At 38.1% G+C, this 23,330-nt stretch overlaps 1 protein-coding gene across 1 annotated transcript; it reads left to right on the forward strand.

The window, feature by feature from the left end:
* The first annotated feature begins 450 nt into the window (after nucleotides 1–450).
* LOC122059618 (cleft lip and palate transmembrane protein 1 homolog) lies at nucleotides 451–22,883 on the forward strand. Its single transcript, XM_042622516.1, has 12 exons — nucleotides 451–823; nucleotides 3,361–3,507; nucleotides 3,632–3,746; nucleotides 3,853–3,947; nucleotides 4,207–4,310; nucleotides 6,943–6,980; nucleotides 13,303–13,538; nucleotides 16,145–16,238; nucleotides 16,347–16,537; nucleotides 19,353–19,572; nucleotides 21,533–21,700; nucleotides 22,469–22,883. The coding sequence occupies exons 1-12, from the start codon at nucleotides 611–613 to the stop codon at nucleotides 22,621–22,623; spliced, it is 1,776 nt and encodes a 591-aa protein (XP_042478450.1). The 5' UTR covers nucleotides 451–610; the 3' UTR covers nucleotides 22,624–22,883.
* The last annotated feature ends 447 nt before the right edge of the window (nucleotides 22,884–23,330 follow it).

The following is a 23,330-nucleotide window of genomic DNA, read 5'->3' on the forward strand; positions in this document are numbered from 1 at the left end:
ATTTTTTTGTGGTCAATTTATTTATTTGTTTTATTATAGTCGTAATCTTGCTTTCACTCTTTTGGGGTCTAATCTATTTCATGAGTAGAAATTAGATTACAATAACCATTGCTTCCATCGCTCAATGATAATTTTTTCATAGTTTTTTACTTTATTGTATAAAGTAATTTGCTCTTTCTAAGTATACAAATCAAATTAATAACTTGATAAATAAAAAATATACAATAAACTATAAAAATAATATCCGAATTTTTTGCCCGACTTTTATTTTTTTAATCGAATAATTCTCGAATCTGAATCCGACTCCGATTTTTATTTTGTCTGCTTTTTTGACCGCATTTTTGACCGAATCCTTAAATTAATCAATCAAATTATTCCGAATAATTCTCTGACCGAATAATTCTCGAATCCGAATTTGCTAACTATGGTCCGAACCCTCTTAAATTGATCGATTCTTTATGACTCGGAGATCTTCTCGTCTCCATTTTGTTCTTTGATGGTTGAACCAGTCGATCGTTCATGGATTGATTGAATTAGTTTTTGAATACTTGAGCTGTTGAGTGTCGTTGTTCGGAGTTCGCCTTCAATTTTCTTACTCTTTTGGGGAGTTATGGCGCCCCCATCAACTGAAGTAGCCGCACAGCAGGGAGGGCCAGGGGGAGGAGGGCAGCCGCAGCAGCAACCAGCAGGATTTGGGCAGACGGTGACAGGAGTGATAAGGATTGCGATATTTTTTTACTTCATCACCAAGTTCTTCTCTCCCAAGCAACAAACTGAACCTTCGCAGCAGATCTCCAATCTCTTCAACAAGGGCGAGCTTCTGGTTTGTCTTTTATAAAGTGTGAAGTTTAGGCTTATAAATTTGTTTACGTCTACTGTTATTAGCAATTTATTTTTTGATACATCTGGGTTTCCTGTTTTCTGGGAATCTGTTATTAGACCAACATTCATATTCAGAATTACAAGTAAGAACTGGCGTTTTGGGAAACTGGGTATCTTATGAAGCACAAAACAATAAAGAAGGGAACTTAGAGAAGAAATTCAGTGAGGTCAGACGAAAGACAGACTTCTGCTTTAAAGCTAATGAGAAGAAAGTCCTTTCTATTTCATGTCTGATGTACTGTTTAAGCAGATATTTAACTGCAAGGTCTTGGGTTACCTTAAGTTGAGATGGCTATCGAAGAATAGGGATCTTGTCAGTCTCACAGGATGTTGATGATTTGTGCACTCTATCAAAATTTTATGTATCAAAGGAAGCAGTTTATCGATTAAATTGTTAAGCTTTGTGCTTATTCAGGAACAGGTGGACTAGGTTAACTGCAAAATTATGTTGTAGGAGTTAGGTCCCTTAGCTTAGCTTTCCGACTATGTTTTTTTACCAGTTACTTTATTCTGAATCATCTGTCCAATTAATGGGGTGAACTAAGATCATTTGTTTTCATATTACTTGTTTTCCTACTTCTTGAACAGGGGAGCTACGCTTGAACTCTATGAGAATATTATTAATTTAAAGTGTAAGAATTGGTGCTTAGTGCAACTTACTTGAGCTTGTTACAAGTAGAAACTGAGATACAGCGTTATATGGAGAGAGTGAAGTGACATTAGGATGCATCTGGAAGGCTCGATATTGTTCTTTCGTACCTTGAACCTGTTGTTGACTGCATTATAGTTGCTGTCAGAGTTGTATTTAAAGCGATACAATCTCTAGATATTCCTGATGGTCCCAAAATTCCATATTTTATCTGCACGATTGATTGGAATCCTGCCTCTCTATTATGCACTAACAGGTCTGTAAATGTGTACGGTTCACTTTTCAAAGGCATCTGCCTTTTAAAATGTTTCTTCCTCAACTAAGCGTCCCTTCTGTTTGAGGACATGGTGGGGTACAAAGGTGGAGGATCAATCAAATCATAATCTGTTTAAGTTCCATCTTGTACTGGAAAAATGTTTTCAGGTGATTTTGAATCTTCAAACTAGAGTTCAAGAGCATGCATCTTGCACTATTGTTTGGTTTCTAGTCTGGTGACAGCTGTACCTCCAATCAAAGTCAGGTATCGGTTCTTGGTGTCCTGCCTTTTCAATTAGAGATAAAAGAAGGGAACAGGACAAATGCAATTTATTTATTTTATATTTTTATTATTATTATTATTAATTTTTTTTTTGTGGGTGGGGAACCAGATGAGAAGGAACTTTCAAGGCAGTGGAGTCATAGTGTGATCATCTTTGAAGCAATAATTAATTGAATCTAATAGTTTTTGGATCTTTGGAATACCTATTGGCAATAGTATGAGTGAAACAACTCTTCGTTTCCTGTAATATGGGACTTAGATACAGCTAGTAGTGGCTAATCTAGTATGCTGGCACTGTGATTTAGCTTTAATTATTGAGGTAGATTTGTCTTTAATTTCAAACCAAAGTTAGTGAAATATCTAAAAATTACAAAGTTTCTATTATTTGTTTTGTAGCAATCCACCATTTAGATTTCTTTTGACAAGAAGGTAAGTATACCTCACAGATTTAGGAAAAATAGCTGATAATACAGTGGGAATACGTTGCATTCATTTTTGATGTGCAATGATTCATTATTATTTAAATAGAGAAAGACAAGTGGAAGGTCCATACACAATGAACAAATGAAACCATCAAAAGAGAATGCAAAAAACAGAAAAATAATGAAAAAAAATGTACAGAGCAGGGAAGTTGAAAACAAGAGGAGAGGAAAGTGGTGGGGGCTTTGAGCATCTGCCTGGGGGTGTAATGGTCAACATATAGTGGCTGTTGATGGGTTTCACCATTGGCTAGCACATCTGCAGGTGAATTAGCTGACAACAAACAACAACAACAACATCCATGACCTTATCCCAACTTAATGGGGTCGGCTACATGGAGATTTCAAGTAAGGACGAGTGCAATGATCCATGCAAAAAGATTGATGAGTTATGGCTAATTATAATAAGTGCCGGCTGTCAACTTGACGCACCGCTACAAATCAGCCACAGGCTTATAACGACAGTCTATAAGGTACTGGCTGTCTACATAGATCAGTGCTTTGACATTCAGAGCATTGGGCAGAAATCACATTGCGTGAGCATGCGCAGGGACCATCGCAATGCTTTGCGTTAATTAAACAGTCGGATCCAATTGAGATAGAGCATAATGTACCTATTTTGTTTTTTTTTTTTTTTCATGTTAACATTCGGATATCATTTTCAGCCTGAAAAATAAAAATAGTAAATCTATATAATGCAGTTCTGATTTCAATATTGCCTTCTAGCATGGATTATGCTGTCTATTGCTGATGGTGCCTTATTCCATTTCTGACCGTAAGTTCACTAGTTGACTGCATTCTTTTGTGGCCAGGATATGTGGTTGTATCTTTCACAGCATGAAAAGTTTAATGACTTCAGTAATGAGGGCGCCCTTGTTTGGCACGAGTCAAACATTCCATATGCAAGTTGGGGGCTTGATGGTACAAGGTCTCGTTTCATTAAATATATTCCATCAGAGGTACTTGAAGGAGATGTTGTAATATTTAAATTGACATGAAATCCTTGCTTATTCAATTTAATTTTCTTACATCTTCTGACTGTTTCTCATTCTTGCATCATGAATTTCATGTTATCTGATCCAGGACCTGAAGCACAATGGTAGTCTGTACGCACATGTTTTCTTTGCACGTTCTGGTTATCTTCCAGACCCTAATGATCCAGAATATCAGCAATTTATGGCCTTTGGGAGGACACATTGTAAGTAATTCTATGATCTTTAGTTTGCTTGGGTTAGCTTTTCAAAACCTCAATATCTCAGATTTTTTTTGTCGGTATATGCTATCTCTCCGTGCTCTGATTTCAGCTGTTGTAATGTACCTACCCAAGTCAAAAGTGAATAAGAGGAAGAGCTTGTTGGGGAATTCCAAAGGCTCAGAAGAGGATGAAAATTCATCTGTGGTTTGTTCTTTTCATTGATCCTCCTGCACTTATGTCAGTTATTGTTGGATGTTCTACCTTTGTGCGAAGTCTTGGCACTCCATTTCATGTGGATAGCAAGCTCTCTTATGGAAGTTCTTTGTGCTCTTGATTCTTGTTCTGGTTTTCTAAATTTCATTTTCACTTGTTTCATTCGTTCCTTTTATTTCCTTTATAAATTGTATTTCTCCTGTTGTTGTCGTCTCACATTTGGATCTCTAAGAATATGACGCCATTACAGGTGGTAGATGAAAGTCAGACTGATTCAAAAGATGATGGTCCAACAGAATGGGTTTCATATTGGAAACCAAATATTACAATTAATTTGGTCGATGACTTTACACGGTATTGTTGCCTTCGGTGTTAATCTCCTTGTGCTTAGAATGGTTTTGATTAGGAAGGATGTTGGTATTGACAACATATGCAAACTATTAGTTGTTGTCTTGGGTTAGTGACCAATTCCCCATCTATACTTCTATGTCCCTGGTAACTTGTGTTGCTTCTCTATATTTATTATTATTTTTCAAGAAAAGAGGAGAAAATGAAAAGAAATTAAAACAAAGACCTTCTATGCTTCATATGGTATAAGAATAAGACTACTAAAAATTCTCACCTGTCATCGGTTTGATAGAAAACCTCTGCAAAGTATGTATTATCCTCTTGTTCATAATAATTCCTTTATTGCTTGTTCTTTCTTTTGTGATATAAACTATGTGCCATTTATTTGGGTTATGTGTTTGGTGAAGTCAAGTTCACACTTGGATTATACTTTATTATGAAACAAATTATCTCATGGTGCAATTGATACAACTCAACTCAACTCAACTCAACTCAATTCAGCATTATCACAACTAAGTGGGATCGATCAGCTCCATTGAAAGCCATACTTGTTACTAGACCTAAGCTATGCATGTTTTTCCTCACCCCTTTTCATAGAGTCATTTTAAGCCTGCGCCCGGCTATTTTAGCTCCTTCAATCTGAATTAATCAACCCTTAGTACTGGGTCATTAAAAGGCCTCCGTTACATATGTCCATGCCACCTCAAATGACTTTCTTGTAACTTATCATGTATCGGAGTTACTCTTAAATTAGCTCTAATTTGCTCATTCCTTATTTTATCCTTTCTTGTTTTTCCACTTATGGTGAAATTGATGAAAATAGGAATTATGCTTACCAGTTTCTTTCCTCTTCTGAAAGTATCCAAACTTGGAAGAGTCACATGACTTGACCGTAGTCATAAGAGTTGACATGGGAGTCGGGAAGTCAAGGAAGTCTCTCAACAAGTATCTATACGTGGGGGGTCATCCCATTGACTAATTTTTTTCTGTAGTAAAGTATTTCAAAAGAGAAGGGAAGAGGGAGGGGGGCAGGGAGAACAAAAAGAATCTAGTTGACAGACTGGTTCATATGATTAACTATATGTAATGTTGGTACCTGATCGGTCTTACTATCAATGCACATTGAGCTCTAGTTTCTGTAAGAATATCAGCATCTTCAGTGCCACATCATGGCCTTCACGCCATCCTATGGTCCTGCTCAACTGTATTTACTATTTTCAATGGGACATGCACCATATTTATCTATATTTCAGTGCTGGCACAAATCTTACCTCATGAGGGAAGTAAATATGCCATTTTGGGATTTAGGAACTTCAAATTGTGGAGAACTACTGGAAGCAAGTGATGATAACAAAGACTTTTCTTTTTTAAATTAACCGAAATTTTCATGGAAAAGATAAAGAGGAACGAAGATATGCAGCAGTTTTAGGCTGATGTGGCACATAACCTTGAAAAGTAAATACAAAAAATTGGCTGACAATACGAGACCCATTCCCCTAACATATAGGCCTTATGGTGTTCCCAATTGATACAGAGATCATAGTAAAAAAATGCTCTCAAACTAAGGAGGGACTGAAAAACCATAAACAAAAGAAAAGGAAAACTTTTCTCCTATGTGTTATTGGTGAAGCCTGATCCAGTTTAATGTAGGAAGTATTGTTCACTTTTCCCCAGCATCATACCTAATTTTCGGGGATTTTTTTTTTTTGGGGGTGGAGGGGGGAGTTTTGTACTTTCGAGAATTAGGGTTTCTTTATATTGTAATGTGTCTTAATGCTATATATGAGGAGTGATCTCGTATGGATGGTGTGTGAGGGTTTGTAATTTCTTCATCAGAATAGTGGAAGCTTTGGTTTATCTCTCAGACATGGACGTAGCCCATCTTGGGTGAACTAAATAAAATCATTGTGATTCATATGTGTGATTCCCTTTTTGTTTTTCTTTCGTAATCTTTGTTTTGCTGCTTTGTATGACTCCTTAAATACTGGAGACAGATTTACATTCTAAGTGATCTTGTAGATGGTAAAGTTTTTCTAGAAACGAAAATATTTGATTAGAAGTACGCTTATAGGTTTCTATTGTCTGCATTGCCTAATTGAGTTGTGTAGCATCAGGCTTGGGATCACTAGTTTGCATATATAGATTGAGACTTTTTGTTATAATAGGCTCTAACTATAGGTTCTGGCCGAGGGATTTTGGGGGTTTCTCCCAAATGATAAAGGATGCGGTGACCTCAACCTGGTTTCACTGGAGATAATGCTCATCGCTTATTCTAAGCTTGTTCTGAAATTTCGGGATACTAGTTGGTCCAACTTACCTTTCCTACTTCATGGTGAGAGGTCTATGTTTCTGCGGATTGGGATACAATTGTGGATAAGTTTGAGTGGAGATTGGCTCCTTGGAAATGTGCCTAGTTGTCACTTTTCACTGTCAGCACATTCTTTGGAAATGACTTATTATGCTTATGCTTCTTGTGTTTTTTATTTTTATATTATATATATATTTATATATTTGATTATTGTCGGTTTAACTTTGTAAGTATCTTTTTTTCTTTTAAATAAATTAATTTATTTCCTTATGTCCTTTTCTGTGAGCTGGATTATTGATGAACCTTGCTAATCCTTGCATTGTTTTGCAGATACCCTCATAATGCTATTCCACCGAATATTGCTCCTTGTATCCTTGATTCTTAGATTTTGGGCAATCAATTTTCACTTGGGCAGGGCAGGAAAGTGTGCCTTCTCCTAATTTTGGGCAATCAATTTTCTGTGTGTCTGAGGCATGGGCACATGTGTCAGTGCTTGACCTTAACAAACATGAAGCATTAATGTGTATAATTAGTGTTGCCTCTCCCAATTTACATGGTTCCATGCCGATCAAATCATATTTGGCTTGTTTTAAATAATTTAAAATTTTAACTCTATTTATTGATATTCTCCAAGTAATGAAGAAAACATGTTAAAAAAGAATAGGAAATCAAGGACTACAGAAGAGACTTCCTCATTTATATTATGCCTTTAGTAATACCAAAATGACAAATAGAAGGCAAGCAGAAGAAGAGAAGAAGAGAAGAAAGATGAAGTCGATGTGAAGATGGAAAAGAAAAGAACTTACGGTAGGTCAGAATGCCCTATCACCTTGAGCAGTATCCTTATATATTGAAAGGAAAAAAGAATAAAATACAAAGACCAAAACAACCCCATTAGGATGAAACAAGACTACAATACCCTTAATTAAACATAAAAGCAATATCCCAAAAGATCCCTATTGACAGGACAGGAATAAAGTAACCACTAATTTAGACACTGCCGCTCAAGCTGGAGCATTTATATCACCTATGCCCAGCTTGAAACATCCATCTTGAATGGCTGGACGAAACAAGGCTTTAGTGAACATAAGTCACCAAGCTAGTTTCCAGAAGTAGCAAAAAAAAGTTGTGATCAATTTCCTCATCACAACTTCCCTTACAAAATGACAATCCACTTCAATTTGTTTTGTCTGCTCATGAAGATTGGGTTCTTGACAATGTACATAGCAACCTGATTACCACTGAACATATTTATAGGTTTAGTGATAGGAAAACCAAGCTCCTGAAGAAGTGATTTCAACCACATCAAATTAGTTGTAGCATAGGCCAAAGCCCTATGCTGAGCCTCAACACTTGACCTTGCCACAGTAATTGGGTTTTTGCTCCTCCACACAACAAGATTACCATCAACAATTTCGCAATATCCAGTAGTTGACCTCCTATCGCCTTTGGCACCACCCAATCTGCATCTGAATAGCCTACCAACTCAATATGCTTATTAGGTTTATAAACGAGACCCTTTCTTGGAGCACCCTTAAGGTACCTTAGTACCTGACAAACAACCTCTCAATGAGCCTTCTTAGGCGATTCCATAAATTGACTTATAACACCCATAACAAAAGATATGTCTGGCCTGGTAACAGTAAGATAAATGAGCTTAACCTCTTGTATTTATGCTTATCTTTTTTGGATGAATAAATAATTAAATTATGCAAGAAGAGAATATACAAGGGGGAGAAAAGGGGGTGGGGAACAAAGACAACAAGACAATTGACCTAAGAAAAGGGGCATACATCAATTGGGGGGGGACAATGATAGACAAATGGAGACCGCAGGCAACAACAATATGTCTGTTCCTTGGAGAGTCGCAAACAAGGCGATGCTTTAGGCAACCAAGTTTGGAGGAGACGTCAAAGTAGATGGCATTCCAAAAATTTTCATACGTGCGAGAGTTGGAAGTCCATCTACGAAGATTACACTCCATTCAAAGGTGGTTGATGGTGGCACAGAAGGCGAGCTTCCTGGTAGTATAACAGATGGCGTTGCCCCCGAATATCATGTCGATCCAGATCCATTCTCTGCTAAGAGGGAGGGGGCACCTATGGGAAGGCGAGCAAAGGCTGAGACAAGGAGAAAAGAAGAGAGAAAAAGAGAGTTGTGATTAGCCCAAGCTCTTCACCATCATTAGCCCCAAAATTCTGATGTGATCCATTGGTGTACCAATAGTTTTTGTAAAGAGAAGAGAAGAGAGAAAGACAGAGAGTTGTGATGGTGGAACCTTGGGAGTCCCAATCAATGATATTGGGGCTGTCCTCCTTCATTCATTATATAAACTAACTATTACACATAACCTATTAGGAATAGGAAAGCATAAAATTGGAAGCAAAACTAGCTTCTAACTCGAAGTCCTAATAGGACCATAACACCCCCAGAGGGAGTCGTAGCTTGCGCTATCTTCTCGCAATAGACTTCTAACACTCCCCCTCAAGCTGGAGCATAGATGTTAATCATGCCAACTTGTTACAAATATAATCCACTCTACCACTCCCTAAAGACTTAGTGAAAACATTTGCAAGTTGTTATCCTGTGTTTTTTGGAAAGAAAGAAAAACAAGGGAAAGGAAAAGAGGGGGGCCTAATGCCAACAAGGAGCCATCACAAAGACAGCAAGAACAAAGACAAAACAAAAGCCAAACAGTTAACTACAAAAGGGGATGCATTGAGTTGGGGAGGGGAAAGCCTACAATAGCCGTCAGGTGGCTTAGATGAGATCAACTTGAAGGTTCCAAGAGGAGATGATATGGATATTCCGGCGGGAGGAGGTAACTGGACAGGGGAGGAGGGAATGGGCTTTGGAAAAAACATCAAAGTAGATAGCCTTCCAAATCTGGTCTGGTGATCAAAATTTTGGGGTCCATCTATAAGTGTTTCTTTCCATCCAAAGGTGATTGATGGTAGCACAAAAATCCAATTTATCGATGGTGTTGCAAATGGAGGGGTTAGAGAAGGTCATGTCTACCCAAATCCATTCCCGATGGAAAGGAAGAATGGATCTCCTAGAAGGCCAGCATTTGGAAAAGACAGCTTTCCAAATGTGGGAGGAGAAGGGACAGGAGAAGAAGAGGTGGGGGATATCTTCTGAGTTGTGGGGGCAGAGACAACATGAAGGGTTGACATGGATAGGACGGTGAATGAGGAAGGCTTGGGTAAAAAGGCAATTGGTAAGGCTTCGCAAAAGGGTGAAGTTATGACACCGAATATGACCTTTGAACCAGACCACCTTATGCCAGGGGACAGGCGAGGAAGGGACACGAATGAGAGACCAAGATGAGGCAGAGGAGGAGCCATTGGAGGAGGGGAGCCAGATACATTTGTCCTCTCTTCCTCGATGGCCAGGGGGAGGGGAGGGAGGGGAGGGAGGGAGGACCAATGATCCAAAAGCGGAGGGGAAGAGGAAGGGGGGACCAACCGTCTTGGAGAGGACAGAGGAAACGAAAGCATTAGACGGAAGGCCAGAAGAGTATATGACCCTTGGGGAAAGAAGAAGGGCAAGGATGCCAGGGATCCTTCTAGAGGGAGACGGAATTAACATGACTTGTAGAGATAACTCCTTGTTGTAGCTTTTCTTAAACAAAGTGATAGTCCACCTTAATATGTTTCGTCCTCTCATGGAAAATTAGATTTGATGCAATATGAATCGCAGCTTGGTTATCACACCACAATTGCATAGAAGTACACTCAAACCCAAAATCTGTCAACAACTGGTTGATCCACATCAACTCACAAGTGACATGAGCCATGGCACGATTCTCAGACTCTGTGCTAGACCTAGCCACAATAGCTTGCTTCTTGTTCTTCCAAGACACAAGATTACCACCAATTGTACAGTTTCCAGTAGTTGATCGCCTATTGATAGGACATCCACTCCAATCAGCATTACAAAAACCCTCAATGTTGTCATGTCCATGATCAAAGTACAACAGGCCACAACCTAAAGCTTTCTTGAGATATCTCAGAATACGAAGAACGACATCCTAGTGTAATGTCCGTGGAGATGAAAGAAACTGACTCACGACACTAACAGGGAAGGTAATGTTAGGCCTAGTCACCGTTAAATAATTAAGGTTTCCCAATATTCTTCGATACTTCTCGGGATCATCTAGCAAATCACCACTGTGAACTGTGAGCTTCACATTTGGATCCATAAGAGTATCCAAAGGCTTGGAACCTAACATTCTAGTCTCTGTCAGCAAATCCATAACATATTTCCTCTAAGAGAGGGAAATTTCTTTTCTTAGCTAAGCAACCTCAATACCCAAGAAATGCTTCAACTGTCTTAGATCCTTGGTCTAAAACTTCTGCTGTAGATGTGTTTTCAGACTTTGGATACCTAAAATATCATCTCCAGCGATGACAATAGCATCAACATAAACAAGAAGAATATCCTTCCTGTTCCAGACTTCCGATAGAACACTGAGTGATCTGTCAGACTTGGACAACCCAAACTCACAAACCACATCAGTGAACCTGCCAAACCACGCCTGAGGAAATTGCTTCAAACCATACAAAGAATTCTTCAGTTTTCATACCATAGTACCATACCAGACTCCCCTTGAGAAACAAACCCTTGAGGTTGTTCCATATAGACCTCTTCACGTAAAGAGAAGAGAAGAGAGATAGAGAGTTGTGATGGTGGGACCTTGGGAGTCCTTGGGGCTGCCCTCCTTCATTCATTAAATAGACTAACTATTACACATAACCTACTAGGAATAGGAAAGCATAAAATAGGAAGCAAAACTAACTTCTAACTCTAAGTGCTAATACGACCATAACACCCCAAGGGGGAGTTGTGGCTTGCGCTAGACAGCTGGCCACGACTCCTCCTTCCTTCTCGCGATAGACTTCTAACATGTTTGAATTCCCATGTACCAGTCTCAGTCAAAAGATCGATTACATATTTTCTTTGAGAGAGATTAACCCCTTTCTAGCTACATACAACCTCATACCAAGAAGTGTATCATTACCAAATATAATAATATCATCAAAGTATACAATTAACACACTAGAAGCGTGTCATATTTACGCATCCAATATCATCCTACACTCCGTAGCTGTTGTGTGGAACATTTGCTGTAATAGTTGGTTCCATACTGTTCCATAACCTCGCTAGAAGAGTGTCGTTTTCACGCATCCAATTTTTGTACTCTGTATCAGTAGTGTCAGGAGGAGAGGAAGTCAAATACTCCGATTCGTCTTTTGTATTGATATACACCTTTACGTTTTTTAGCCCAAAGGAAGTAATCAGAAGCACCATTGAGCTTAATATTAGTGATCTGTGCATTAGCACTGACCGTAGGAGGTTTAGAATCACCCCATGGTAACATAAAAAAAGGGGCAGTAGCAGCAATATGGGAGAACCAACCAAATTACGATATAGGATCTTAGAACAGTCCATAGAAGAATGTAGATAACCAACAACCATTCTAGAAGTCCCAATCAACCCAAAACAACAATAATATCTCACCTCAAGATGATAAACTAATGATCCACAAAGCGATAAAACAAGGAAACTACCAAGGGTCAATACCTCAAGAGATAACCAACAACCCACCCAAGAGAAAAAACTGTGTAGCAGCAAATCAGGGCCTCAGATGATGCCAAGGACCAGGTCGCGTAGGGGGGTAGAAGTAGAAGGAAATAAGCTCAAAATACGATGGCAATTGAATAGCTGGATGGGGAGAATAGGTAGATGCACCAAAATAGAAATTTCAAAATTGCAGAATTTATAACTCTTCAAGATTCAACCATACTCACCTGATCAGCATCAAACTTGGAGCAAAAATAGACATTTGGGCTATATTAGGAGCCATAAAAAATCTCACCACTTAATGGTTAGATGGGGAAATATCTTTAATACAAAGTGCAGCCAAAAGGCCAAAAACAGAGTACCAACCAGTTGTGCGGATCAGCAAAAAATAAAATATTTTAATGTGCGTAGATGAGGCATCTTGTAGTAGTCTTCAACACCATAGGAAACCATAGTTGTCACATGTTATAAGCTAGGATTTCAGACAATGCAAGTACATCATAGGTTGCTGTGAACCATTAAAGAAGAAGGCCTTAAGAAGACCCTCAAATGAAAGGTAAGGATTGAAGATATTGATTGCCTAATGCTTTGATACCTTGTAGCAATATCAAAACAGCAAGCAATCAATAAGTTAAACAGAAGAAGAAAAGAAAGGAGAAGAAAGAAGAAGTCAATGTGAAGGAGGAACAGAAAAGACTAACGATAGGTTGGAATGACCTACCATGTGAGCAGTATCCTTATATATTAAAAGAAAAAAGAATAAAATACAAAAGCACCCCCATGAGTGTAAAACAAGACTACGATACCCTTGCTAAAACATAAAAGCAGCTACCCTATTCAACAGGACAGGAGTAATGCAACCACTAATCTCGACATTAGCTCTTATGAGATGGAGAGTACATATTTAAATGAATATTTTGTTTATTCATGTGCTTAGAAGTGCTTCTTCTTTAGCAATGGCGTGAGGTTTCTTTAGTAATACAGTGCTTTATTAAATTTTTACCTTGGATATTGAATATCTCGGTAGAACCTGCATCTTGAAGCTAATTTTCGTCTGAAGAGAAGTGATGATGAGAGTGTTGAGTTTCTTGACCCAGACTGCAGACTTGAATGTTGAACCGAATACGGGGAACTACTATCCAACGATTTTCTTCAATGAGTTTTGGCTGCTCAGAGATAAGTTGACCTCAATCAACGACACGGTGACAGAACTACCCCTGAATTTGGAAGTGGGTCCCATAAGTACGACAAAGTGGCAACTATTCTTACAGATTGAGCAGTCTTTCCAGCTTCACCGTAGTTATGGAAGCATGCTGGATGGCGAGGGAGATGAACTTAAGGTACTACTTTTTCACTTCTGAATGTATCTATTGAAACTCATGCTGCTATTAGGAAACAAAATCAGGATTTCTTCTTATGCCATTCATAATATGAGCATCAGGAAGTTCTTCCTTCCTTCCATTTCTGTTCCTTTATTTTCTGACATTTCAGCTACTTCACTGTTTTCTTTTGGTTTTTCAAAGAAATTTTGTTCCAATCAAGGATTAAAGTATCGGTATCGGTTTCCGTATTGATCGGCCAAAATTAAGATACGTATCGGAGGGTATCGTATCGTATTGGAGATACACTAAGATACGCTAAAGATACGCATATAAATGGATAGGAAACACCTTTTTATACACTTCTGCATAAAAAAAAAAATTAGTTAAAAAACACTATATATAACATGTATTATGCATAAACACTAAATTGAGAATATTGCACTAAGAATCCAAGGTTTGTAGTTGTTCCATAAATGTAAAATCTTTATTCCAAACCTTGATTTCCACTTTAGTTAGAGAGAAAATATCTGGCAGCAACTTTGGAACAAAACCCCCTCAAAGAATCATGTTTTTCTGTAAAATGATCCATCTTGACCATTATATGACCGTAGCGCATCGTAATTGGATATATCGTACCGTATCGGTCAATACATGCCGATACATACCAAAACGTATATGCATCGTAATTGGATATATCGTTCCGTATCGGTCAATACATACCGATACATACCAAAACGTACATTTCACCTCGATTTTATATTTTTCATAGAGTATGAATACGTATCGGTGTGTATCTTATTGTCTCGGCGGGTATCCGTGGTGTATCGGTGTGTATCGTAGGATACGTATCGATATGAAAGAATTTTAAAAATTCCATGTATCGTATCGGCCGATACAGGACAATACGTACTGATACTTTAAACCATGGTTCCAATCATAATTATTCAACAGATTTTTCTTTCTGTGTTGTTGATGTTTAGCTTTTCATTTTTAATCTGTTTATGGGAATTGGACAGTGAAGACTACATATACACAAGTTTTGAGGTTTTCTGTGGTACCCAATTAGCTGGTGTGGATTGATGATTCCTGATTATGAAGTATAGACTGGTTCCATGTCCTGGTTGGGTACTTGGGTGCAGCCTTACTTATTTTACATGTAACAATAATCGAGTTTAAATACTGGTAACAGTATAAGTACTACCAAATCAAGAAAGAAATATTGAGAATTGTACCTTCTTTGTCTTCCGTCCATCTCTATCTCCTATTTCCTGTCTCATTTAGTGAGACAGCATCTTTATTATAAGTTTTTTGATATAATAGATACAGTATTTTCTATAATTTGTCTTTGATAATTTTTTGTAAGTGTTGATAGAAAATTTATGGTAGATCTCAAATTTACTGTTTATGGTAAGTCCCAAAATTACTATTTATTTTGAGTATAAATTTTCTAAATTTTGTGACTCTGGTTTCTTGGGTAGAAAGGTTCCTTGGTTGAATTGAAGAATTAATTGTAAGTGCGTATATATTTTATTGTGGAAATCTAATTACAATGGGAAAAGTCTCCCTCACTGTATTGTCTTCTTCTGTATTTGTAAGTCTATTCATTTACAATTTGTATGGAGCGTATAAATAATCTAGACATGTAAGATGTATCTGGATTTGGGATTTTCAACTTCAATGCAAAACCTTGGGTGTTCTTGGGGTTGGCTATGGGGTTGTGATCTTGTAATATTCTTGGCTGCAGTCAAGTTTCTTGCTGCTCTGCTTGAGCTAGTGTTTGCTTATTTTCTGCTCTACTATTAAAAGACTTATCATCAGTTATGGAAGGGTGTGAAGTTGCTTTGGATTGGCTCTAATTACCTGCAGGGTTTAAGACTGTCGAAGCAGGCCTTCTGTATCCTTTATTTGTTGGAAATTTTCTCTTTCCCTATAAAAAAAAAAAAAAAAAAAAAAAGGTCTGCTTAATGACTGAAATAGAAGGATTACTTTTCTTGTCACGTGTTTCTGTTTCTTTTACAAGACAATTTATTTGGTCAGAAATTAATTTTGTTCAATTGATCCTTATTTGGAAAAAATTGAGATGGATTAGAGTATATAGGTGCTACCCTTAAATAGACATGACCAACAGCTTATGCAATATCTTGTATACAAACTATTTGATTATGGAAAGAAAGATGGTTTAGGATTTCATTTCATGGTTGCTATTGGTTGGTTCTTTTTTTTTTTTTTTTTTTTTTTTTTTAAATAACTAGAGGTTGTTGTTTACAGGAAATCTAGATTTACAAATTACTCTAAATTGTTGTGGAGAACTTCGATATATCATTGTGCAATTACTCTGAAATTTTTAAATGGATTATTTTTTGTTAATCTTCTATGAGGAAAAAGGAATCTTAAAATTTTTATGGAAAGTGGTTTTCTGGTCTGCACAGGCCAGAGAACATTACCCCAAATTTTAATATATTTATAGTAGCTTTATAAATAACACTCATTTTCTTTCCCTAATCCTATTATTTAGTTGCTAATCCTGCTGCTTCTTGCTTCTAATGCTAGTTTAAAGGCAATACCATGGTTTCCCCTCTTAACTTCTAATTTCTGTCGTTTCTCCCCCTTGTTTTGTCCCGTAGAGGGTGTTTTTGGAAGGGAATCCTTACCTCCTGGTGGTTACGATGGTGGTGTCGTTACTACACTCTGTGTTTGACTTCTTGGCATTCAAGAATGGTATGTAGAAACTACATAAGAACTGTAGTTGATCTGACTCCACACAACCTTGGGATTGATGATATTCTTTGTTACGAATGTTAATGACTTTCTATTTCCCCTCTGCAGACATCCAGTTTTGGAACAAAAACAAATCTATGGAAGGACTTTCAGCAAAATCAGTTGTTGTGAGCTTTATTAGTCAGCTGATTGTGTTCCTCTATCTTCTGGATAATGATACTTCATGGATGATTCTTGGAAGTTCTGGCATTGGTGTTTGCATTGAGTTTTGGAAAATTGGCAAAGCAATGCACATAGAGGTATGTTTCACAACTAGATGGAGTTTGGAAGATAAAATGTAAGATTCTTAAATATGCGCCAGATGCTTAGAGATATGAGAACTGTGACATTACTATGGCAGGCTTGGTGCAACTGGCCTGTCTTGTGAATTGGATTGGATCCAGCCTAGATCCTTCCACACAAGTTCACAGAGACCTGGTTGCGTGCAAGTCATCGGGTCCATTGCCTAACTGAACCCTATCCTGACGTTAATTAGCAGAACACAAATTTTGTTATCTAAATTTATACATGGGGTCACTGGCTAGTGGCCATCTCAAATTCAATACAACATCCACTGTTTGGCCCTGCGTGCTGCCTGGCCTGTGATATTCTGGTGGCCTGGCCAGGGCCCAGTCACTGCCCAAGCTTGAGCTGAAAACCTATAATATGGCCTTGGCCTACCTTGGCTGGTTGGCCTTGCAGAACCTGGGCCACTTAGGAAAGCCCTAGAAGGTAAGAATGAGCAACAATAAAGCAACACACCTTTTCCAAAAAAACTGCATACAGAAAAAAATCAGACACGGATAAATTATTTTTTTTTTCTGCGATTTCTATTGGACAATTTGGGAGCAAATAGCATCTTTCTATCCAGCATATCCGTGGAACTCAAATCTCATTTACAAACCTTTTAAGCATCTATCTTTCAGTAACTGAGCAGGAATTAGAATTAGGAAAGGACTTTCAAATCAGTGGGAGCGGGCATGTATTCTGTCCCTTGCTTGGGACAGTCATTGTCTCTGTGTCCTTCATAATAACCACAAAAAATGTTTTCTTTCCTGTTTAACCTCTTGTTTTTATGTACTGAATTGGGTCAACAATTGTGCGGGGATATATTTTATGTACAAGGGATAAGTACATTATCTACCCAACAATATAACATCGTACAATCAACACTTTCCATTGCATTTCAAGTTATCTAAATAAAATACTTAGAATAAGCCATTCGTTGGTCCCGTTAGTGGGGGCTTTAAGCTTACTCTCTGAAAAACATCATTTTTTTAATGAAAAATATGGTACTGTATGCTAGTATCCACATATAATACACGAATTTACTATAGATCTCACCACTTGCAGTCCAAGGGATTGAGTTTTTTTTACCATCCAAAAGCACTGGGCTGTTTAAATAATATTTTTTTTAAATGCTATTTTTTATAATTTGGTTGAGACATTTTGTTGGATAAGAGTCATAAGACAACCTCCAGTCTCTCTCTCTCTCTCTCTCAATTAATAGTACCTGGACAAGCTTAAAGCAGCCAATAAGAGGCCCTGTGAAAGGCTTATTCTGAATATGTTACTTGGATATATTGAAATGTGGTGGAATGTGTTGGTTGAATGATGTTTTTGTGTTGGCTGGATCATGTACTTATCCCGTGTATATCCTCATTTTTTTCTCCCGAATTGTGAAATAGTAATTGTATTAAACATGAATTAATCTGTATCTGATTTTTTTCTTGTGCATTTTTTAAGCAAAAAATTTAAAAGTATTATTGAGGTTCAAGTCTGATTAATACCTGTATGAACTGATGCATTTTTATACAAGAAAACCATGGTTTATATATCATCTCTTGAAAACATCGTAAACTGGGTTTCTTCTAATCATGAATGCCACTGTAATTTGGATTGAGCATTTACTCTGAAGAGGAATCAGTGTAAGAAATGTCTCCTATCTGTGTGGCACATGGTTTTCGCAGCGTCAAATCGATCCAAGGCGGTGGAGGGGTGGCTAATCGATTTGGCGATGAATCGCCTATTATGGCGTTGCCATGGCAGTCAAATCGTCCATGTGTCATTTTTTTTTTTTCCTATTTTCAAAAGTTATTTAGTATGCTACTTTTCTATTTTCCCTATTTTTTAGCTATTTAGCATGCTACAAGCCTACAATATATACTCTATAACATATAAAACCAACATTAAGCAACATCAAATTATCAAAAATCAATATAGCCCTATCAAAATCACCCTGCATTTTACAAAAAATAGACTGCTTAGTGAATCAGGCTTGACCTGGCGTCCATGGCAGTGGCATAGCGACGCCTATCAGCCAATGGCGACCGCCATTCGTGAATCACATAAATTGTAGCACTGCCATGAACTTTTTTTTCTGCCAGGACGCCAAATCGCCGCCTTGGCGACGCCATGACAACTATGGTGTGGCACACATGCAGTGTCATGGTCGCACCAATTTGGAGGTCTATATCTCTCCCCTTCCCGGTAGGCAACAACAGAAAATAATTTTATTTCTAGAGGAGAAAAGAGAGAGACAAGAGAATATCAGAATAGATGGAATAAGAAGGAAAAATACCACCAAATCAGCACCACCACTAACAAGAAGCCTGCACCCTGCCTCGTAGAAATCTCAAAAAACACTGGAGACACCTATTGAGTAATTAACACCCTCGCAAACAAATGCATCCTCCCTTCATATTGGAACTTGTGACACGGCCTCCTGAATCCTTATAGAATTATTCTAACCATGTGATGTCCAGACTTCTGTTTACATTCACACTTGTGAAGCATATAATTCTTTCAGTGCCACTGATGCCTTTGAGCTCACTGAACTATGAGTGATCATCATAAATGCCAAAGTATCTGACATTAAGGGGCTTGCCTCCCCCTTTACTCCTTCCAGTTCCATTTGTTAAAAAGGCTGGATGTAAGTCTTGGGGGGGGGTCTAACCAACGGACTGTCTGATTTATTTGATCATCTTTCATTTATTTTGTCTAGAAGTGTTCCTCTTTTTGAGGTCTTTAGTCAATTACGACTTTTTGTTAAGATTAATTTATTTGTATCTCCAGATTGATAGAAGTGGAAAGATACCTATGTTGAGGTTCCGAGACCGTGATTCATATGCACAAAACAAGACAAAGGAGTATGATGATATTGCAATGAAGTATTTGTCCTATGTGCTCTTCTTACTCGTTGGATGCTCTTCTATTTATTCTCTCATTTATGAGCGTCACAAGAGCTGGTACTCATGGATCCTTTCATCACTCACAAGCTGTGTATACATGTTTGGTAAGAACTTCAATTCCTTTGTTCTCAACTAGTTCTGGAAGTCCTTTAGCCTCTTATAATATCCTAGAACAACTTTGACCTTTTACTTATTAAGAATGTGTTTGAGGGTAAACATACAATGCACACACATTTTGAGGTGGTGCAATTTCTGGTTGTCTAATTTAGGTTCCAATTCAGATGCAATAACTTGCAAGATTCTTAAGTCCTAAACAGATACCATTCATGCTTGCCCCCCAGTTATTTGTTCATGTTTGTGTGCCTGGGTGCTTGTATGTGATCATCAGTTACGTTATATGGAGCAAGATGGCTTGTTGACTTTATTAATGATGCTTCCTTATCCATCCATCCACAGATTTCATAAGAGAAGAGAATATTATTTTTATACTGGACAAAGATGTACTGGGGAAATATGGGAGCCACATCACACTTGTATAATAGGATTGTCCTCAACGGTCCAGTTTATGAGGATTTTAATTTTTTTTTTTTTTCCAGTGCAAAAATTTAGATCAATTGGAAAGACTTTTCTTTGTGGAGTTGGGGGTTGGATGGCATCCCTTTTAAATGTAGTGGACTAAATGCAGCACATCCACTAGTGCAGCTCTATACACAACTATATAGAAGGTGGAAAGCCAACTACGAGAGCCCGGTCGACTCTAATCTACAAAATGTAGGTGTGAAGTGAATGTGTGAGTGAGTGTATGTGGGTGTTTATATAACCCTGGTCCAAAATTTGATTACCAATGTAGATGTCTTCTTTTTACTAATTCATGGAGATGGATTTGCTGGGAATTACTTCTTTTTACCCTGTTCCCTGCACATCTGGCCAAAATCCAGCTAACATCCCTACAAATATCTCCTCTCTTTCTCAGTTTTTGTCTAGAAACAGGGGCAGAAGGTTCTGGGCTTTTGTCTAGATATGAAGGTGGGGGTGGGTTGGTGATGGTCAACGGAGTGAAAAAAAAAAGAAAAAGAATGAGGATGAGATTGGGTTTATACAGCAGGGGCAGAAGATTCTGGGTGTTCATCTGGGTATGAAGGCGGGGCTAGGTTGGTGATGGTCGATGGAGTCGGTAGGAAGGTTGGTGAGGTGGGGCAGTGATGTGAACGAGTCGGAAACATTTGCAGGGATGATGTGGGACGGATGAGGTGTTGGGTTTTGGGCGATTGGGGTAGAGAAACAGGGTGCGATACAAGGCTGGAGTAATGCATCGGTTCGGCAGAGATAATGATGGCTGGTTGGATTGCACAGGGATAATGGTGGGTTTAGTTGCAGGGATGATAATGGCGTATGATGGCAGTGATGAAGTGATGCAAGGATAGCAGGGCTGTGGACTCAGGTTTAGTGGCTGAAGATGACCTGAATGGATTGCAGGTTGCAATGGCTGAAGATGGTATTGGGATTTTGGCAAAACACAGAGAAAAATGCCACCCATCCCTCCTGCAACTCCTCCACCAGGGGGTTTTAACTACGGAGGTTCCTACACTGCCGAGCAACAAGAAGAAGAAGAAGAAGAAGAAGAAGAATTTATTGGTATACTGATTTATTTTAATGAGAATTAGGGGTCATAAATCATATAAAACACCTCTATTTATGTTAGATAAACATAAGTTTAAACTTTACCAAAGAGAGCCTTATACATACACGTATATTTTGTAAATTACTATTCACATCTCTAATGTACTATAAATACCAAATATAAAGAGGGGTTAAATTGGGGTGGGGGACTTAAAAGTTCACTTTGGACCTCAGCCTAGCACGCAATATGTTTAGTGATTGTGCTGGGATACCTTGGGCCCGGCCCTGCGAGCCCATGGTGCTGCTGTATTTGTATGTCTGTGTTTGTCTTACTCCTGTATGGCCTTACCTTGATTTTATTGAGAAATATTTTATTTACCACTATTCTTACTGGATGTTATGATCTGTTGAAACTGACTGTTAAATGTTCACTTAATGTTGCAGGTTTCATAATGATGTGCCCTCAGTTGTTCATAAACTATAAGTTGAAGTCAGTTGCACATCTTCCCTGGAGACAGATGACATACAAGTTCCTCAATACCATCATCGATGATCTCTTTGCATTTGTCATTAAAATGCCTATGCTCCATAGGCTGTCTGTTTTCCGAGATGGTGAGCTAGGAATACAAGTTCCTGCTGATGCTACCTTTGATGTTTATCTAGATTCCTCGAATTCATTTTTCTTAGGATTGGTTGACAGTTAAAATGCTCTATCACTAGGGTAACAAGTACCATTATTATCGGTGCTTTCATGATGAAATGGTGTTCGATGTGCATTGTCATGGTAAACCAGGACCCTTAGCACTCTCCATTTCATGGAACTATAAAAAAATCCCTTGCATATGTGGTAGCTGACGGCAAGGCACTGCATCATGCTGTAGGAAACACCACAACTGTTGCTCTCTCTCATTATTATTATTATTTGGTTATCTTGCAAACATCTTGCAGGAGCTTGAAGAATCAAATGCATAAACTTGTCAACATAAGGTTTTTTTTTTTTTTTTTGGGGGGGGGGTGGTTTGTGGTGGTTTACTTCATGAATGTCCTTGAGCTCGCATCATTTTTTGCGCAAAATGATGTGGGGATTTTATATTTTGAGCCCATTCAGGGGCCATACTTGGCATAAAATGAGATAGTCTTTGTAAACTTAAATATGTATTGCATGGGCAGTGTATAGCAGGTGTAAATTTAATTAAAAGAAAACATAAAATTTTCACTATCTAGCTGCCTGGAGTGTGGCTGTGTCAAACATCCTAGGACCTAGGATATGAAGTACTTTCTCTGAACTGATCAATGTGGATTTGCTACATTTCTGATAACAACAGGCAACCTTTGTATGCTGAAGTAATTATTGACTTTTTCCATTTCTGTGTCCACCAGATGTTATCTTTCTGATATATCTGTATCAGAGGTGGGCTTATCCAGTTGATAAGAAGCGTGTGAATGAGTTTGGTTTTGGTGGTGAAGATGAAACTGAGGCCACAGATGGTACTAGCACTGCAGCTGTGAAGGCTGATGAAAAGAAGACCAACTGAGCAGGTTTTTGACATCTACGAACCAGTCTTACACTGTAAAATTGAAGCTGGATATACATTCTCATTCCTTAGGGTTTTTCTTTTTGTGAATCATATTGTTTTCCTGCATAATGCCAATGGTTTTTTTGGTCATTCTGCCTCAAAAGGCAAACATTTTTGTGGCCAAAGCAGGATGAGAGCTCTTTGGCACCTCTCCTTATGGTTTGCATACTCTTTTAATGTCGTCCTAGAATGATAAAATATATTTTGGTTAGGATAAACTTGCTTCTCACAGTTGATTTCTAGATTGATTGAACTGGCGAATCTCGATTAGATATATTACTCATTGCCAAAACACACTGAATATTCCATTTTGGCAATTAGTTATGGTGCATAAACCAGGTCAGCTTTTGACGCGGGTCAATCTGGGATGAACTGGTTGGACGGTTTGAAGGTTTTATCACACCTGAAAAGAGTGCTCCCAAACAATGCAACCTCTATGTTAGCTGGTTCTGGGTTTTACATCAGCCTTGGAGAATCTGGAAGGTATAATCATTAAAATGAGTGGGACCTGAGCCTGTTTAACAGTGGCTTCAATGATTTTGATCTTTCTTAAGCTAGGGCTAGGCTGTTGTGGATGTTGTTCAGTTTTTTTTGTTTTGGATAATTTCTTTGCAGGTTGTAGGGTTCCTTGTATTTGGCAATATTTTTGTATGCTTTTTTTTTTT

Source organism: Macadamia integrifolia, chromosome 13, assembly GCF_013358625.1.
Source record: "Macadamia integrifolia cultivar HAES 741 chromosome 13, SCU_Mint_v3, whole genome shotgun sequence".
NCBI classification, from domain to species: Eukaryota; Viridiplantae; Streptophyta; class Magnoliopsida; order Proteales; family Proteaceae; genus Macadamia; species Macadamia integrifolia.

Bases quoted from the DNA above. Each gene is read 5' to 3' on its own strand.
- LOC122059618 (XM_042622516.1), top strand. From the start codon at position 611: ATGGCGCCCCCATCAACTGAAGTAGCCGCACAGCAGGGAGGGCCAGGG. The intron at 3,747-3,852 runs GTAAGTAATTCT...CTCTGATTTCAG, and splicing joins GGCCTTTGGGAGGACACATT to CTGTTGTAATGTACCTACCC. The intron at 16,538-19,352 runs GTATGTTTCACA...TTGTATCTCCAG, and splicing joins GCAAAGCAATGCACATAGAG to ATTGATAGAAGTGGAAAGAT.